This window comes from Topomyia yanbarensis, chromosome 1 (assembly GCF_030247195.1).
Source record: "Topomyia yanbarensis strain Yona2022 chromosome 1, ASM3024719v1, whole genome shotgun sequence".
NCBI lineage: Eukaryota > Metazoa > Arthropoda > Insecta > Diptera > Culicidae > Topomyia > Topomyia yanbarensis.
This window is the reverse complement of record NC_080670.1, coordinates 216,638,953-216,658,935: the sequence shown is the minus strand read 5'-3', so window position 1 is coordinate 216,658,935 and position 19,983 is coordinate 216,638,953. Positions and strand designations below refer to the sequence as shown.

Below are 19,983 nucleotides of genomic sequence, written 5' to 3'. Positions count from 1 at the left end.
GATTTCAGTACGTTCTCGGCACTCGTTGGTCTGCAAATCGGTGTAATCCTGTGCCTACAAAAGAGCTCAACTGATTGTTGCTCTATCGTCTGCTATTTGAAAACTGTGAATGCTTCTCGTCCTCGGACGAAATTTCGAACGATGCTGGCTTCACCCGACCGGTCCGGTCAGGAACAGTCGAAACAAGTCTTGGAGTGACGTCATAAAGTTAGTTGAAAGCGGAGAGTTTCCGAAACCCACTTTGCGGTCCATTAGTAAACCTTCTTCCTCAAAAAACAAGGCAAAGCGAGCAGAAGTAAGAGCTTTAATTATTTTTAACTCTTTCGCCTTGGGTCCTATTTCATCCACTTACAACCGGCCACTTCCTGCCGCTAGCGGTGATAAAAGCTGGTGCAGATAAATATGAACCGAATATTCGTCCTCCGCAGAAGGTGAATGGGGGACCCAGTTCCAGTAGTTGTTGTTGTTGTTGTAGCTGCCCGCCCCCACTACTATAGTTGTAGGTGGAGTATTTTATTACAGCAACACAGCGATGGTTATTAAGCAGATTCTGCGGAAGCACGTGGCCATGGTTACAGTGCATCTCATCACCAGCAACGTTTGTACAAACAAAATCCATTACGCAGAATAAATGGAGTTGAGCTCCCGGGAGAAATAGGAATAAAAAACTCGCCATAATGAGCTTTTCAGCCGGTTCAACCGTCGGAGCATCGCAGAAGGCGTCAAAGCGAAAGGTCAAGCAAGTTATGAGTGCTGGGAGAGAGAGATAGAGAGAGGGCAGACAGGTCACAGTTCATCAGAAATGTCAGACAGAGCGGGCAGGCGAGCAAGCGAACGATGCTTGCTTGGATTGCATAGTGGAAAGTTAAATGTGGAAAACTACTTCAATTAATACACTCATTGTGTGGTTGGCTGTGGATGGCACCGATAAGGCAACGGAGTCGGCATGTGGATCCCCTCGAGCAAGAGTGGGTGTCATGCATAAAACATGAAAAGGATACTGGTTTGTCCGTTATTTTTTCTCTATATCGAGCTTGGGGACCTAGCGCTCAGCTCATTGATGGAGTGACAGTTGAGTGAGGTATGGTTCTCGAATGGAGTGTAATTAATCCAGTTTTCAATGGCTAGATTTTTTTTTTGTTTTTTGTTGCTGATCACGTTATACATTTTGTGCTAAACAGCTGCTCTTCTGGCCGTTCGTGGAGGAACAGATCCTTTCTGGAAGATAATCCATTAGGATGCACAAGGATTTTTTTTTAACTTCCGTACGCTTTACTAAAGGCTGGATGTGTTTTTTGCGCTTAGAAGTTCTGTCTATTCTTAAATCTAACGACAATTTGCGTCACCATGACAACGAACCTTAGCCTACTTGCGGAACGAGGTCAATTTAGGATACGATGATCGCATGACCACACTGAACCGAGTGGATAATCAATCCAAGGAAGCAAAATTCACTCTCACACCTGCCGAAGAGAGGAGTACATACAATCTGATTCTGGTTGATTCGAACGATTCGAGCTGAAAATTGAACATTCTGCTGACTGCTGGTTGTCCGTGTCAGAAGGTATGTGTCGCCGTCGTCCGTTCCATGAATGTGGAACAATGTCTCTCTCTCTGTCTCTCGCCATCGATGGGTGTGGTGTCAAGTGCCATTGTTTCTGCGGATAGAACCTGCAATCGTAAATATTGAATTTGGTTTGACTTTTTCTTCTTACTTCGACCGTCGCTACTTTTGATTATAGTTGCCCGCAGCGATGCTTCTTGGGGAGTTAGTTTGATTTAGAGTTGTCTATCGAGTTGAGTGAAAGTCATGAGGGAATGACTTTTGCGGGGTCAAGAACAGAGATGTCGTTTTTTAGATTCGGTATAGTTTGTGGCTATTACTAAATTATTAATTTCAGTATCTACTATTTAGTGATTTTGCAATTCAATCCAATAATTAATTCAATTATTTATTTATCTTGCAGTTACTTTCGGAATTACTCTGTGGATCTCATTCATTGGTCTGCTTAATCGTAATTTGTTTGCATTTGTTGGTACAGTTGTGGTGGTTATTATTATTATTATGAGAAAAATGAGCATGGATGGACTACGTTCAACAGATGGTACAGAAAATTGTCAACCAAATTCAATAGCAGTACCTCAGAAATTAGAAACAGACGAACCACCCAAAGGGAGTAATAACGCAAACCAAAAAACCTATCAGCTGTTAATCCGGTGTCTAAAACAAAACATTCTGTTCAGCAAACCCTCGATAATCTCACCGGATAACCTGGATCAACCACCAAAGAAGAGCATTGGCACCATCACCGAACCGAATAGCACTATAGGAAACAACAGTGGAAAACCGATTAGTTTAAGCTGATTTTATCGGCAACAACTACACTGTGTTGCTGAAAACTGGTGGTAGTCGTATACTGGCAACACGGAATAGGTCCTAACGTTCGGAATGGTGTACCTTTCGATTGAATTGATGTCGATGATAATATACAGGAAATCGCAGTTCGAATGCAACAGCCACAACCTATGACGGTGGTGTCAGTCTACGTCCCTTCCAGTACTCAACAGTGTCGAGAAAAAATCAGAGATTTCCTCGAACTGCTTTCACGTCCGGTGCTTGTGCTGGGCAACTTTAACGCACACCATATTTGCTTGGGTCCACGAAATCTTCCGCACTAAGAACGTTATCGAAAAGACTGCTCGTACTCAACGACGGATAGCACATTCGAATTGACCCAGGTACCAGCTATGGACCTCTCGATCTGCTCCGAAACTAGCGTTTCCGTTCTTGGACTGCCGCATGTTCCAATCAAGACAGGAATGAATTTACGACCAAGCGGATAAGACAACATACGAATGCTTGTAGTCGCCAGCGCTATTCGTCCAGGCGTCTAAATATCAATCGACTGTCTGATTAGAGAAACAACCACTGCGGTACCTCGTACTACCGGCAGAAGCGGTCCAAAAGCTCCTTTCGGGTGTCCGGAGGTGGAAGAAACAATTAACAACGGAGGAAAACACAGATCACTGCGGCGTATTCAGACAGCGGATCCACGAAAAGCTATTTTACTTTCTTCCAAGAATTATGTGCGATAGCAAGAAAGACAATCCAGGACGAAAAAACAGCGATCATTGGAAGACTTCGACGTCATGCTATTCCCAAGTTCCACTACGTCAGAGATGTGGCAGGCAGTGATCAGGTTGAGAGGGATATATCACCATCGCACAACTGTCATTAAGCGGTTCAGTGGATACATGGACAAGCCGGAAGAAGTAGCTGAAAAACTAGCAAAACACTACAGCAAAGGATTCGCAACCTCCAACAGGAACAGGGAAAAATCCATCCGTCTATCCAGCATCTTCTATTACTGTTTCAACGGTCGTTGTGAACTCATGGTGTAGTCTTTCCGGCATTACTCTCGAGCGCCCCCTCAGCTGCAAAACACATTGCAAGCAGACAGAAAAAGGCATGCGAGTCTAAGCTGAATATTTTGAAAATAATTAGAGCCAGATTCCAACGTGTAAGCAAAGGAAGCGTCATCCAAACTCTCGTAGTTGCATACAACAGGGTGATTAGGTTCACATCCGGAGCATACGTTACGAGTCCAATCCTAGCCGTTATGGCCGAATCAGGTGTCTTGCTCGTTCTTCAAATTATTGCCCGATGGGGTAGCTCTATGCTGAAATAATGCTGATATTTCCATTGCACGGGAAATTCAAATGTAAGCTTTAGGGTGTTCCTTAAAAAAACGGTTTTATTTCTATAACTTTTGAAGTTTTTATTTTACGCTAAAGCACCCTTTGGACAACTTAAAGATTATTTTAGGGCGCATAATTTGCTTTAAAACACCAACTACTTAACTTTTTTCGATTTAAAGTTATAAGAACTTTTAAATAAAAAATATAACGTTTTTAAATAGAATTATCTTCGATTCGGGCACTCAACATTGAATACTGTTGCTTTCATATGAAATAGCATGCTTTGTAGTATAGATCACCAAAAAATGGCAAATTCGATATTTTTTTATATCTTGCAATATTTACTCAACAAATTGTTTATTTTTAGTAAAAAGTATATATAACTTTCTAACGAGCGAAGCTAAAGGTTCAATATATTAAGACAAATTGTTCTCCTTCAAAATATCTGAAAGTATTTCTAAAGTGATCTTAATGAAAAATCTAAACTGCAAAAGTTATACAAAGAAAACCATTTATTAAGAAACACCCCAAATTTTTTTGGTCAATTTCTTGTAAAATGAAAAGTACACGGCATAGAGTTTCAGTGTCTTCGACAAAGTTTTTCAAAATTTCATTATCTTTAATTTTGTGGAAGACAGCGAAACTCTATCTCGAACGATTCTAAAGTTATTTTTCTGATTTTAAAAAAATTAGAACCACCCTATTCACTATTTAAAATAATAGAAAAGTATTGTAAAGTGCAGTATTTTATCATGGAAACGAAACTACATTTTTTATATTGTTCACCGTGAAAGTAATTTAAATATATTACAAAGAGTCAATTAATGAAAAACCAAATTTTTAATATAACTTTTTCAGTTTTCATTTTTTTACAACCTATCCTTCAGATGTTTTTCAGAGTTTTTGGAGACGAACATTTTCTTCTAATACATCAAAACTCTAGCTTTTATTGTTCAGAAGATATAAGCACATAATATTTCACAAATAGATTTTTTTAAATCAATTTTATGAAATTTTAAAAAATATCGTAATCGCCATTTTTTGCTCAATTATAACAATTATAATCTTTTATTTGCCCCAAATGAGTGATATTGTTATTCAAAACAACCTCATTTTTGGCGAAAAAGTCCTCAAAACTTTTCAACGCAAATAGCTAGATATATAGTGCCATGAAACAAATTATTCGCCTTGAAACAATCTTAAAGTTGTCTGAAGACTACTTCAGTTTTTAATGAATGCAGCAAAAGTTATTGGAATAAAACTGTATTTCGAAGAAACACCCTAAGCTCTGACTTTAAAATTATTGTAAAATAAAAAGAATGACAGATAGAGCTTACATGTCTTCAGCAAACTTTTCCAAAATTTGTCGTTCTACAACTTCGCTGAAGGTCGTTTGGCTCTAGCTAGAACGATTAAAAAGTTAATTTTTTGATCTTGGTAAAATTAGAACCACCCTAACTGTTGTTTTAACAAAAAGAAGGGGCTCATAAACTACGAAAACTTCTCCAAAGACTTAATAAGGCTAAGTTGTTTAGTTTTAGTAAAATCTCGAAATTCCTGCTAAATTTGCATTCTGGACCACTGTGCACTGATGGCACGAGAGCCGATATCACAGTAGGCGTTGGAGCATTCGGAAAACATTTGCCAATAATCGCTTTTGGCCTTTCGACGTAATGAAGTGTCTTCTCGGCAGAGGCATTCGCAATTAGTACAGCGTTAATAGCATACCATACGCCTAGCGATTTGATGGTCTTGTTCAATTCGCTTAGTTGTGTATCAGCATGTAACGACAAAGTGGATTGACCGCTAGATTTCGACCGACCAGCGAATACGGATATGAATAGGGAATACCTGATAGTCGCACGATTTTCCGCTGAAGAAGACGGTCGTCATGTAATACTTCAGCGAAAAATGCTCAATAACATTAGAAATCAAAACGACATTGATTCGACGAGCTCATGAGTAACTTTATGCAACGACGGGGAAAGCGAGGAAAAATGTTAAGCTGTCTCCGAACCTTCTAGGGCAGTCGAAGAGCTTCGACGACACTACTAACTCCTATCTTCACTTCCTCTCCCAGCTTTGAGCAGTTCGTGAAGATTGTTTGGTGATTCTGATGTCTGCGATCGACTCATTGTAGAATTGGCGTTCGTTTCCCGACATCGTTAAGCATCAACTGTCCATATTGATCTTTTCAAAACCTTATTGGCTTCCCGGAAAGTATCAAACGTGTGATCCCCGGGTCCTTAGACATTCTTGGACAACGCGTTCTAGGTAACCTCTTATTCCCCATTTTTGCAGTTGCCGATATACAGCCTTTCACCAGACCGTATTGGAGGTCTTGGCGAGACCAAGAATCGTGTTGTCGACGTTTTTCTCGAGGACCTGAACTCTCTAAAGGAACCGAGGTGGATCCCTCGGCCGAGTCCTGTCACAACTCAAGGTAGTTTCCCTCCACCGGAAAGGTCATGAGGTGATCACTAACTGATCTGTCCATTGTTTTGGCCAGTTCAGTTTAACAGTGTATTAAGTTGATAGGCCGGAAGTTATTGTGCTCTATTTTTGAGCTATTTTTATGGGATTAGAGACGATCAGAGTTTCGCTCCAGGTTTCTTGAAAGTCCCGAGGTTCCCAGTTTACTTATTTAGTAGACATCTCTTCGTCCTTATTTGGAGGTGTCGATCGCCTTTTTCTAAGGGCTTTCTAGGACCGCTTGAATTTGTTTTGTTGCTTAGCACAGTGTTCTCTCAGTAGATAAATCGTCCGACATTTATTGTCATCTGAAATTGAAGACGTGCTTTCCCTCAGAATTGACGACTCTTTTTGTAGTTTTTGGGCTATGATTGCGTCCCCTTGGACGCCCTTGGTGTTTGCTTATATGGAGCTGGCGTAACTGGTATCTTGTTGCCGTTCGGTTATCTAAACTCTGACCTGGGGAAAAAGATATTTATCGACTTTGATCTTGGTTGGGTCAACTGTTTCTCTTCGATAATGTTGGGGCAGTTCTTATTGCGAGTATAGCGTTGATGCAAAGGCTTGGATTGACACAGGGGCTTTCCTTGGACGCCGCATGTTAGTGCCTGCAGTTGAGGTAGTCATCTCAAGCCATGGGTAGTACATAGGGATATTGGCGCAAAGCAGACCAATCAACACGTGTTCCGGTAGACGTGATCCCAATATGCACATGATAACCAATGGTATGCTCATCGGCTTACATTGGTTATAAGGAAAATATTCGTGACTCCTTAAGCCTTCAGGTCTTCTAGGAGTCTACTCCTACCATCGGTATCAAGATCGCAGATGACGTCCTGCACCATATCGAGGGATGGGATGATCTCCACCTCTTGGCCTCCTATGAGCTGAAAATAATAGTGACTCGTTGATTGCTCTTAATGATTGGGGTCTGCTGATCTATCACGTCCCCGGGATTTATCTAGCCGAGAAGTGATCGACGGTCTCGGGGCTCTCCACCATAGTCCGTGGAAAGGTGATGTCGCATTTTGCTTCATCGACGATCTGGCAGGTTATGTTTATCTGTTGGGAGGTTATCAAATTCTCGCTTTCGTTCGTCTCTGAACTCTCGCCGAGGTCACCTCACCTGCGCACACTGATTCTCCGATTCCAATCTTCCTCGTTTAGGGGTTGATACATCACACGCGTTCAAATCGCTCACGGTCGGCACGTCGTTGGAGGCGCAAATTTTTACATGATCTGGAAATTTGACTTGATGAACGCGCGACCATTTCATCGATTCAAAATTCAAATTCCGTTGGAGGTACAAGTAATTTACGCTTTTGTTACTTGCTTGTCAGAATATCAGCAGTATGCTTAGAATTTTACTACTATGTGTAGAAACGGCCGACCAACGGAGCAGTGGAGAGTCGTAAGGAAGCGAGCTACGAAACACATGAGTTTTGGTGTTATTGATCGGACGACGGAACACTACACTCGTGTAAATAATCGTCGTGGTAGCGATATTCCACGGTGATTGGCTCCGGTAACAGAAACCGAGCTTGAGAAAAAGGCCAAGTACTAAGTTATTCGAGCGATCGCAGAGCCAGATCAAAAAAAAAATCAACCGACCACTTCGAGTGATTGGTACGATATCGTCGCTGTTGTGCTATCTTATGACAAACGCCATTTTGGGGTGAACTGAGTTAGATATGCCATGTTACTAAGTTTTAAAATCTCCACAAAGTCGCGTTTTCAGAATTTTGAAATTCTGCTGGGTTACTGAAATATAGCGAAACACGATTATGACAAGCGCCAATTTCTCGAGTGATAGAGTTGTGCTATCTTATGACAAAGAAAAAAGAGACAACATTCTTAGTTTGTTGGCTTGCTATAAGCCGAAAAGCTTATAGCAAGCCAACAGATGTCTCTGATGACATAGGTAATTCCTATGCAGATCAACCATAAGCATTAGCTAGGTTCTTGTCTCGAGAGCAAAACTTTTCCTACCATAGTTTTTTTCTGGGAATGGTTGGCTTATATATTCATGATTATTGAACAAATTTCCTTTTGCGATTTTCACTTGTTTTGGAAAGTATACCGAAATGTAGTGATGGATTATGCAAGAAGAACATTTGTTTCGTCTAGTCACCTGTCAACAATAACATTGTTTGATATACATTGTCTCTAAATTGTCAATGAAACCAATTTTTGTTCATTGTTTTTCCTGAATAAAGGAGGAAAATTGGAAAAACTTTGTGTTCTAATACCATCATTTTGTAACCTGATATTGCTGCTATCGCATGGAAAAGTATAATATTGGACAAAGTGATCTATAACGCATAATTTTACGAAACAGTTATAATTCATTTTTATATGAAATCTTCTGTACACATTTGTGACACGTCATACATAGTTTATCATCAATACACACTTATGACACGTATGTGAGCGACCCTGGTTTACATTTTAAGCAAAAACTGTAAATATAGTCAACCGATCTTCGCACAAATCGAGAGATTACTTCAAAAAAGATAGAAGTATCGAATGCCTTCTCAGAAAAGCTTCTAACATTTATAAATTTTAAGATATTCAATCTCAAACTTTAAAAATCGTTTTTCTCGAAAAGTGCTAAATGGCGCTTGTCATAAGATAGCACAACAGCGACGATATGTTATAATTTGAAATATGTATTAACTTTGTGGACTCAATGTAATATTTCATAAATTCTATTCTCAGTTTATTATTTTTTAATTTATTAGTGTTAAAGTGTTAATCTAATAATCAAATTATTTGTTAATTCGTTTGTTAAATGGATAATTAATTTATTATTCTAGTGATTTAATAATTTATTAATTAAATAATTTATTCATTACTTAATCTATCAAGCTTTATTTTTTCGACTTAAAACTTTATTAATTTTTTAATTTCGTAATTTATTATTCAAAAATTTTGTTCATTTGTTTATTATTTCGTTACTTTATCGATGCAAGAATTTATTTTTTATTGAAATTGATTAGTTTTATTATTTAATAATATTAATTTGTGAATTGAATAACTATCTATTTCATTAATTTGTCATTTTTTCATTGAATTACCGATTGATTTATAAGTCTATTTAATCAAAAATTTATTATTTTATTTTGTTCTATTCTATTCACTTCCATTATGCATTATTCTTAATTTTAATAATTTATTGTTTTTTCTATCGATTTGAATTTTTTTTGCCGTTATTATTTTAAATTTTTGTTTATTGTTACAAAGTTTAAAAAAGATAGACATTATTAAATCCCAGTGCCTAAATGATGTTCTCCCGTTTATTTAATACGGTAGTATTGGTTTAAATGCTATAAGGTGTGCTCCTCTTTTACGAAAGCGGAACGATTATTGAAACAGAAAAATGGCATTAAGAATATGGAAATCGCCTCTATTCAGTTGCATCATACGAACAATACTGATAAGCCTTCACGCATAAACATTTAAATTCTACAATCGGAATACTGGATTTGTCACATCATTTTAACGAAATCACTACTAAATAATCGTATCGTAATACGGAAAACTGGGTTTCACTAGAGGAAAGATTCGGAAAAAAAATTATTCCGGTCATCATCAATGGCATTTGTTTGGTAAGGGTTAGCCTGCCCGATTCTTTCCTTCGGAATGTGGCATTATGACGCTACCTATGCTTAGATAACACTGTACACGTATGAGTTTCAGATTGCCATGTGCCAGATCTGTAAACAGAATCAGAATCGAAGAAGTCGATTTGGTAAAGAGAATCAGATCGAAATAGAACAGTTGAACAGATTGGCAGCATAAAAACGAAATCATATTCTGCGGAATGTGATGGACATGGAACACAACATATCTGAAGCCACCCCAAAATAACTTAAATCCAGCCCTTTATTCAACACCACCCCCTCTTTCGACAGCTGTCGCTAGCAGCGAAAAAAACCGAAACATTCTCGTTTCATTTGCCAGTACATACTTCGTTCTGCTTGTTAAAGTGCAAAAACTTTACAGTTTGCTGTACATTTGCTGATTAGTGAACTGTTTAATTTAGTTTGTGCCCTTTTCCGACCCATCGCAGGCACCCTTATGTTTGTGTAGTGACACGACGACGGTCGCTTGCTATCCTCCATTCTGTCTCTCTGTCTTTCCCACATCACATCGCAGCAAGCCAGGAAAGCAGCGAGTCGTCGTTGGCGTCGTGGACGCTAAAAGCAAATGTCAATTAGCAAAGCAACTATCATCATCATCGTCGTCGTCATCGTCATGAGCAGCAACAGCAAAAAGCAGCATCAGAACAATCAACAGCAACTTTGGCGTGGCCAACTGTGTGATGTTGCCTTACATTTAAGCAGGGTGATTTAATATTACACAAACGGATGGCGATATTGTTGCTGATATTAACACGGAATGGCCTGCTCTGCTGGTTTTCGGTGTTCCGGGAAACGGGTGATGAGATGCCGGAATTAAAAATATCAAGCCAACATGTGGCTCTCTCGTATGGGTAGATGTATGTTTTCCAGTTCGCCTTTCCGGTGAATGCTAGGGTGGATGAGTATTCGTAGCAAGTCCGGGATCATTTTCCTCAGGTGGAAGACCCCCTTAGTTGCGCGAGCGCATTATTATGTTTCCCTCTATAATTGTCATTTAATGATCGTATCACGTTGCTACAGCGTGCGACGAAATGGGCAAATAAAACGAGACTGTTGGCTTCGTGTTTCGGGGGCGGTGTTTATTTTTAGCTTATCTGAAATTAAACAGGAAAACGCGTGTATTGGTTTCCGAGCGCGAGAGAGAAAAAAAAACATATTTTATTTCGCCAATATTGATTGACAATCAAAACGACATTAGCCGGCACCATAATGGCAAGTAATTTCGAACGTTACTCGAGCGGGCACGTTTTATGATCGAGTACTAAAATAAAGAGTAGACACCCCCTCCGGTTTTTTACGACTACATCAGCCCCGTACTCGCACCAACAGCCCAACAACAAACATAATCTGCTAGAAAAAAGCACAGCGAATCATAGCTTCTCGTACTTGTATTTTTCATCCGAGAGCCAAACATACCGAAAAAAGACTGCTGAGTACCTACAATTCACTATTTGTAATATTTTTTACGCTTCTCTGACTCAGTTGTTCTTTTTTTTTTGCTCTGCCAACTGTTTTGCCACGAGGTACCTAGGTTATCCCATATAAATGGGCTCTTGGACGCTTGTTGCTTCGGTTTAGTGTGCCATGCCTTGCTGTTCTAGTCTCGGAACTTTTGCCGACGGGTTGCTAAGATGTTAGAATTCCACGTGCGAAACGGGCATATCTGTTACTAACTTTTTTCCACCGCCGACACCCAGAAAATCATAAAATAATCAACAATTTTTTTGCTACTCTTTCCCGTGCAACTTTTGTTTATCTTTTGAAAGCATTGCACTGCGGATGAAAAGAGTATTTTCGCTCGATGATTTTCAATGATACTATTTGCATAAAAGATTTCCGCCCGTCGTCATCGTCGTCGTCGTCGGGGCTGACGATTACTCACCTCTACTCCGTCCCGGATCCTAGGATTTTTGTTTCGTTCATGTCTATTTGTTTGGCTGGTTGTACTTGCATCTCACTCACTCGCGTTATTTTTTTGTTTTAATTTTTGGTATCGCTCACTTCATCGCACACTTACTCGCGAAGGATTATTTCTCGGAAGCTTACGGTGAAGCATTCCAATATAGATAGCTGCGCTGCGGTACAGTTACGTTTGTTTTTTTTTCTTCTTTCTTTCTTCACAATTGTCGATGGCAATAGAGTTTTCCGTTGACGTGATATCGCGGATCGAATTACGTCAGCGACGAGAACAGGAACCAACCGGTCGCCGACCTTCGCTGGTAGAGCAGTAACAAGGCGACGATACCGCACTGCACTGCCAGCAGATTCCGGCAGAGACCGGCGGAAGTGGCCTGGATGTTGGGTGTTTGCACCGCGTCCGATTTGGCGTGCGCTAGCGAACCGGTCGACGGTTCCGGGGACGTCATGTCGTTTTGCTCGATGTCGACTGCGGTGCGGGGAGGGAGAGAAAAGGAAATTAATTAGTTAAATTGTAAATTGTATATTTAGACTTGAGTGTTGTGACATTTTGTGTGTGTTTTGGTGATTAGTTGATAATTTAAACAAGCAATTGTCAATAGTCGTTTAAGAAATAAACCGTAGATCTCTGTTGATAGGGCGATTTTTAATAACGACATTCATTATCTTGGAGTCAATCTTGATACAATTTTATAGTGCCCATTACTTAACAATAGATTCACCAGAGAATTTCGCTCACATAGATTTCTGTTACTCGAAATGAATATTGATTTTTCATCACTTGGGATAAAATATATCAGTGCAAGGTTTACTACGAATCCGGTTTTCTACGAATTTAGTAAAATTTTCTTACTGTTTCTGCTTAATATGATTTTTTATTTACTCTTTGGGGGCAAGTCGGGCATAGCGTAATCATTTTTTTAGACTAGACTATTTTACTCTTTCCTTTCTTTTTTTCCTCTTATTTTTATTTATTTTTTTTTTATATTTTAATGCCAATTTTATCCCATTGTCTCGTAGTCTCTCTCGCAGGTTGATGGGATTGACGGTATTGTATACATCATCAAGCCACAATAGATTCAATAGAGTTATCTAAATATTCGCTCTTTTTAGTTCACCAAGTTCTACTACTAGAGGTTAATTAGTTCTCATGTTAATAATCCACCAATGATTATGACTATTCAGGATTTGATTTATATAAGAAGAGCGTTTCAAGATGTTGATTACAATACGCCTCGATAATGGTGTATCGAGGAGGCCGGGAGGGCTGATGTGAGCCTTTTTTCTGTTCTATACCTTTCCTCTATTTACCAGCTCATAACCAACAATCCACCAGTAACAACTAGATAATTGAGAAAGGATGTGCTATGTGTGGTGGTTGGCTATTCAAGTATTAGTAGTGTTTGAAGTACTAATGTATATCTTTCACGTTAGCACACGCGACATACAAACGCACACGCGATCGAACACGTTTACGTCCAAATGCTCCAGTCCTTCGCGATGATACTCGCTATCGCGAGTCCCTACGCCCGCTTATACCTGAACCGTACAATGAATATCACATTCAGTATCGCGGCCCGCTACAATTGTGTTTTATTGGGCGTCATTGCCTGTCTCGTCTGCAATTGTAGTGTGTGATTGTGACGGGGAGCCCTTCCGAATACCTAGCTCTACTGCTCCAGTAGGACAAACACTCGAACTCTCGAGAAAAAACATTATCCCATTGCCTTGTTCATTGTTACCTTTTTCCTTTTTTCAATGCATTTTTCTTAATCTTACTTTCTAATTTCTAAATTTTTGTCTTCATTTTTCAACCTTTCCTTTCCTTTTTTTGTTTCTCGTATTCCATTTTCCCTACTTTCCTTTTTGTTTTATCTTTTTTTTTCCTGATTTTTTTCTACTTTTATCTTATTTGCATGTTTTCTGGTTCCATTTTCACTTTTCCCTTTAATTATTGCGAAAATGAATTCGTTATTTTTTATTTTTCTAGTTGCTTGTTTTTATCCTTTTTACTTATTCAGCTTTTCATTTTGTTTTTGATTTTTCTTCGGCATTCCCCTTTTGTGAGCCATTTTTTGTCTCCTTTCATTTATCCTGTCTTTTATTTTATCTTTTACCCGATTCTTTTCTCTTATTTCCTGATCCCTTTAATTGGTTTATTATTTTCCATTTTCCAATTTAATTGCATCCTTTTTGCATTTTCGCATTTCCTTATTCTTTTTTATGGCGTCTAACGTATTTATTTGTTATAGTCTCCTTTATCTTTCTGCTCTTCTCTTTCATATTCTTTCAAATATTTTCGTTTCGCTTTTTCCTTTTTTTTTGCTGTTCTAGTTTCTTTGGTAAGTATATTTGCTGCTTTGGTAAGTATATTGGTCCTGTTTGGATCTTTCTGGCATTTTGGTTTCACTCAATTTCATAATTTTATTTCAATTGTTTTCATTTTACTTTTTCATTTAACTAATCCTTGTTTTCAGTTTCTATTTTTTGTATTCGTGTTTATCTGTTATTTTTTTGCTTTTGCATGCGTTTTTTATTAATTTTTTGCTTATTGTTTTCGTTTCTTTTTCGTTTTTTTAATCGTTTTATTTATTTATCTTTTGTATTTCATTTGATTGTTCTGTTTCTGTTACCGTCCTTCCGCTCTTTTACCCGTTTGCTCTTCGTTTTCTCGCATTTCAATGTTTCTTGTTCCAATGCCAGTTATTCTCTGTTTAATTTTTTTTCCCTTTTTTCGTTTGTATTCTTGGTTGGTTTTCTATTCCTTCAGTTTGCAATATTTTTTCACCCGTAGTTGTTTTTCTCACACATTTCTCGCATTCTCTGGTTTTCTCTTAATTCCTTCAATTTGTCGTATTCGAATTCGCAAATTTCGTTGCACTATTTCATTTTGCATTTAATTTCCATCCCGTTTCAAATTCTACTACTATGTTCTTTTATCGATTTTTTATCAATATTTTACCTTCTCTGTGTTTGATGATTTATTTATTTCTTCTTTTCTTGTTACCATTCTTTTCACCTTTTTTTATATTCAGTTTATTATATCTTTTCACTTAATCTCTTATCATCTTTTCTTTTCTCATTTTCCAAGATGTTTTAAATATCACGTTTTCTATTGTAATACCATTTATTTTTGCCTTTTTTGCATCAATTTTTTGCTCGCCTGTATCCTTCACTTATATTCTTTCTCTGGCCATTTTGTTGCCATTTCTCTATTTCTTCTCCTGTTTTTCTTTGAACATGTATTGTTCATTTTGTGTTTTGCATTTTTCTTTCTTTTTTTCTGTTTTTGTTTTCTAGAGCGAGTAAAGGCGCTTTAACCTAGGCTTAACAGCCACGGCACGGTATAAATACCTCTGTCCCAGCCCAAAGGACCAAAGGAGTGATATTAACTTTATTGGCAAAGTCACTCCCAACGATTTATCATATCCCCTTCAAACGGAAACGGTTGGTACGGTTGTTCTCGTTTCTTCCTCCTTTTCAAGATTCAAAACGATTCGTTAATGAAATTATTCATTAAATGAATACTAGTGCCGTTTAATTTTGAAGCATCCATAAACCAAACTCTACACAGTAGGCCTTGCCGTTTTAATAATTGCGACATATGAAAATACGATTCAAATGTTGATAAAAAAAACACTGGAATAACTTGTCCGGTATGCTTTTCAATACTGGCTGTGTAAGGGTCTATTGCAACCCTTAGAAGAATAGAATATTTTTATGTTTTTGTGTTTTCTTGTTTATTATTTTCTTTTCAATTTCATTGTTTTCTTCTTTGTCAATCTTATTTTTATCTTCTTAAATTAAAGGGAGTTTTTTATTTTTGAATGTTTTTCCGTTTTTTTTTTCTTTTCCATTTTTTGTATTTTTCTCTTCTTCTTTAACCCTACAATACTTCCATGCTCATGGGGTTTGACATGGGTGTATGAAATAGGTTCAACCCATGAAAACACCATCACCATGGTCCGGTAGATCCCATATAAAATACCATGGTGTCTTGATGGTTGTGAATTTTGGTACGGACCATGTTTAAGGTCTTTTCAAGGGGCTATGCGGTGTTTGAACCCATGAGTATTTGCTCGGGTTTGTTGATTATTTCGCCTTTTTTCTTGTTATCCTTATATTCTCTTTAAGTCTATTTAATCTAAACATCTCCAGTTTCGTTCGATTTCATCTTTTAAACCGTTTGCTTTTCTATTACATTTTTTTTATTCTTTTAAGCTATTAATTTTCCCCTTAACTTTTTTCCTCTATTTTCCATTTTTTTTCTTTTTTTTTCTTTTTTTCTTTTTTCTTGTTTACTTAACGTTTTTTCAGTTCTTCACTTTATTTAAATTCTTTCCAGTTTTCATTTCCTTATGAGGGTATATAAAGATTTAAATTTTATTTATCTTTTGCTGTTGATGCTTTATTTTCTGCATTTATTTTCTTCTTCCTTTTTAATACTTAATTTCTTGTTCTGTTTTTTTTTGTTTATTAATTCTACTTCCTTTTTGTTTGTTCCCTATCTTTCACTTTTTTACAGATAGATTCTTTTTCATCTCATTTCGTCGTTTATTTTCTTTTGCAATTGTTGTTAATTGTTTTTTATTCAGTTTTTCTCTTAAATCTTTTTCGTTTTTATTTGCTTGTTTTTTCTTTCTTTTCGATGTTTTTCATGTCTTATTTCGGATAATTCTGAATTTTTTTTTGACATCCTTACTTTATTATTTATTTCCTATACTTATTTGGCAAATTGTGGTTTTGCTGCCTTTTATTTTTTAAAACTTCTCTTCAAATGGTTTTTTTTTCAGTTTTTCGCTAGAACTGTTTATTTATTCATTTAATCATATCCATCACGCCCTTTTCATATTCTTTTTCTATTTTATTTGTCTTTATTTGTCCACAATTTTTTTTTCTCTTTCCTCACATATCTTTTTTTTTCTATAATTTTAGTTTCACTTCGTCATATTTCTGTTCAATTTTTTCCAGTTTGCATTCATTTAATTTTCTTTTCTCCTAGTTCTTCCATTCATGTAGTTTTTCATAATTTTTTCTTTCCTCATTTTGATCCCATGATCATTTTCTTTTTAATTCTAATTTTCTTATTTTGTCACATTTCACATCTTTATAAATTTTTCTTTTTTAGTCGTTCCAAGCATTTTCATATTTTTACATTCATATTCCTCTTTCCCTTTCTACAGCTATTATTCTTCTTTGTTATTTCTTTAAATTGTCATTTTTTCAAATTTTCTCTTTGATGTATCTCTATTCGTTCTGAAATACGCATCTCATTTCCTTTTTTTGCACTTTTCTTCTTCTTTTTAATTTTTCTGTCCTTTTTATTTGTAACCCTTGTTTTTTACTGCTACATTTTTTTCATCCTCGCTTTATTGTTGATTTCCCTTTCCTTTTTGGAAAAATCTTTTCGTCCTACTTTTCTCTTTTCTTCAATTTACTTTTTTTTTACTTTTCTCAAATTTTTCCTTTCTTTTAATTGTACATTTTCTTACATTTCTTTTTTTCTGATTTCACTACTATTTTGTTTCTCTGTTTAACATTATCCATTCCGATCGTTTCCTTTTTTTTATTATTGTGGTATTTGTTTTCTTTACCAATTTATTTTTATCAGATTATTGCTATTTCGTGTTTCTTTTTTCAGTGTCTCTCGTTCTGCTTCTTCTTATTTTATTTTTTCTTTTGTTTTATCCTTTTACCGTTTTTCTATCATTTTTCGTTTCCCTTTTTCCTCGTTTTGCATTTGTATTCGTTCAAAGACACTAAAATTTTTCATTTTATTCAAGTTCTTTCGATTTTAAATTTTTCCTTATTCGTCAATTTTTTTTGTCGGTTTCTAGTTTTTAGTTGACTTTTCCCAGCTTATACAAACTTTTGTTTTCATTTTCACTTTCTTTCATTTCTTATTCGGTTTTCTAATTGTTTTTTATTTGTCATATTTTTATTTCTTTTTTCTTTTTGATATTTCTTTATTTCTCTCAAAGGAAACATGCTATTACTCTCTCGATGATTTTCCTTCTTTATCAAAGTGTTACTGTTAACTGTCAACTTTTTATTTTTATGTTGTTACTATTCCTATGAACTCCTTCTCTTCTCTAGCCCCTGTCATGTATGCCATTATATTCTGATTCAAAATATTCCTTCCCATCATTTCGTCTGTCTCATTTCTGTTGTCTTTTTTGTCAACAATCTTTTATTTCTTCCTTTTAATCCTTATTTTCCTCTGTCTATTTGGCTTGTTTAACGCTTGTTTTCTGTTTTTTTCTTGTGTTGTTGGACATGTCACATTTCTTATTCCTATTTATTAATTTTTTCATTCTTCTTTCGTTGATCTTTCTTCTTTCTTTCATATATTTTGTTTTTTTTCTCTTTCTAGTTCATCATTTCAGTCTGAATAAATTCTGAAATGTGCTGCTACAATTCATATAGTTTGAATCTAGAAAATAAGACTTGTAGCGGCTAGCATGATCTTCTTGGTAAACAACATTCTAACATTTTAGTCAAATTCAAATTTCAAATAATTTAAGGAGCCTTCCTTTTGATATAGAACTTATGCAACTCAAGATATTGCACACAAAGATTAACCTATATTCATTGTTGTTGCAGTTTAATATTAAAGGTTCTGTCAAAAATAAGCTAGAAGCTTCAATCTAACCTAATGGCGGTTTTGCACATAGAAGTTTATGCTATATTTTTCCTTAGTGGATAAAATATAACTAACTCCTTTTCTTGCGGGACATCACGCAGAACTAGTAGTTTGCTCAGAAAAACAAATAGTTTTTACGTGACAATTGAAACTTTATTCAAAGTCACTTTAATAAAAACAAACAAACAGTGTTTGCGTTTTTGGAGCAAACGCCAATCCGCCGCTAGCTTAGTCCTGTCATTATGTTAGTGTCGGGTTCTGATGAGACGAAGTCTAAACGCAAATTACATAACTGACATAGAAGTCAATTATTTGATACAGTGAAGACCCGATTTTGTCTACCCCCGATTTAATCAGCTCTTTGACCCGATTTTGTCAGCCTCATATAAAAATTGATAGATGCTAGCAGATGAACCAAGTTGAATTCGAGTAAATCCTTTCTTGGGCATATTTTTCTTATCTTAGTGATCCGAAATATGCAAAAATAAAATTTTTATTTTTTTATTAAATTTTGCACTGTCAACCCCCTTAAGGGAAACTGAAGCGGAATAATCAGAACGGGTTATGAGCCTATATCTAGGGAATAAAGAAGAATATTTTAAGAGCTTCGGTTTCTTAAAAAGAAAGAAAAATATATGTCCCGATTTTGTCAATGTCTCTGTTTTATCAGCCTATAATCCACCAAGGGGCTGATAAAAACGGGTCTTAACTGTATTCATTGTAATACGGTACGTTTGGCATCTATCCAACTCAACATGCAACAGTCGCCAATTTCACGTTTGAACACATCCTTTAACATAACCGACATGAGTTGTTTAAAGTTAATCAGATTTCCAATTTACAGGCTATAAATCAATTTGTTTCTCGTAACGGTCTTCGCTATACTTCTAACTGCAAGAAGCACTGCACACTGAAAACCATTCGATGAAGAAAATAACAAAACAAATTCTTGTTTTTCTAATTAGTTGATTTCAACAGAAAAATGAAAAACGTAACTAAATTTTCCCTTAATTTTGCGAGATTCTCAAATAATAGTTATTGAAAATTATTATTGATTTTGATTCAAGACGCACATCATACGAAATGACAGCAAAGTAGCCAAGATGCACACCTTACTGAAATACATAAAGGTAGCGACAGCAACTATGTTCATACACGTTGGGCATAACGGTTATGCCGGTAGGTAGTTGTCTCAGCTTGGAAAGCTTGTTTTAGCCTGGACGCAACTACCTGTACCAGTACAAAAATAAAAAAGAAATTCAACTGACCTCATTTTGGTTTTACCTAGTTTTTCTTTAAAAACATTTCAATAAAGGGATGATTATGATTAAAAAAATTTCAATACATGTATACTGAAAGTTGAAAGTATTGTCGAAAATTGTAAAAATCATTCTATTTCAGATTTAGTCGATTATATAGTAAAATTTCAATTATTAACAAATGTAATATGCAATATGATAATTATTTTTCATCTTTTGAGATTCCAAACTAGATGTGGAATAAGTATGACGTTTTTTGTAGTGCTGGCTGACTAAATAGAAAAGAAATATAAATTATACCTTTCATCTAAAATTGAAATCATAAATCAATTACCAACAATCCTTAAAT

General features: G+C 36.2%; 1 protein-coding gene across 2 annotated transcripts in view; it reads right to left on the bottom strand.

Moving 5' to 3' along the window:
- LOC131692868 (uncharacterized) overlaps positions 1 to 19,983 on the bottom strand; it is a 194,879-nt gene that overhangs the window by 27,038 nt on the left and 147,858 nt on the right. For both annotated transcript variants that reach the window (XM_058980209.1, XM_058980218.1), the window contains one exon: positions 11,698 to 12,201. In XM_058980209.1, coding sequence (XP_058836192.1) covers positions 11,987 to 12,201 — 215 coding nt within the window. In that variant the 3' untranslated portion in view covers positions 11,698 to 11,986. The remainder of the gene's footprint in view (positions 1 to 11,697; positions 12,202 to 19,983) is intronic.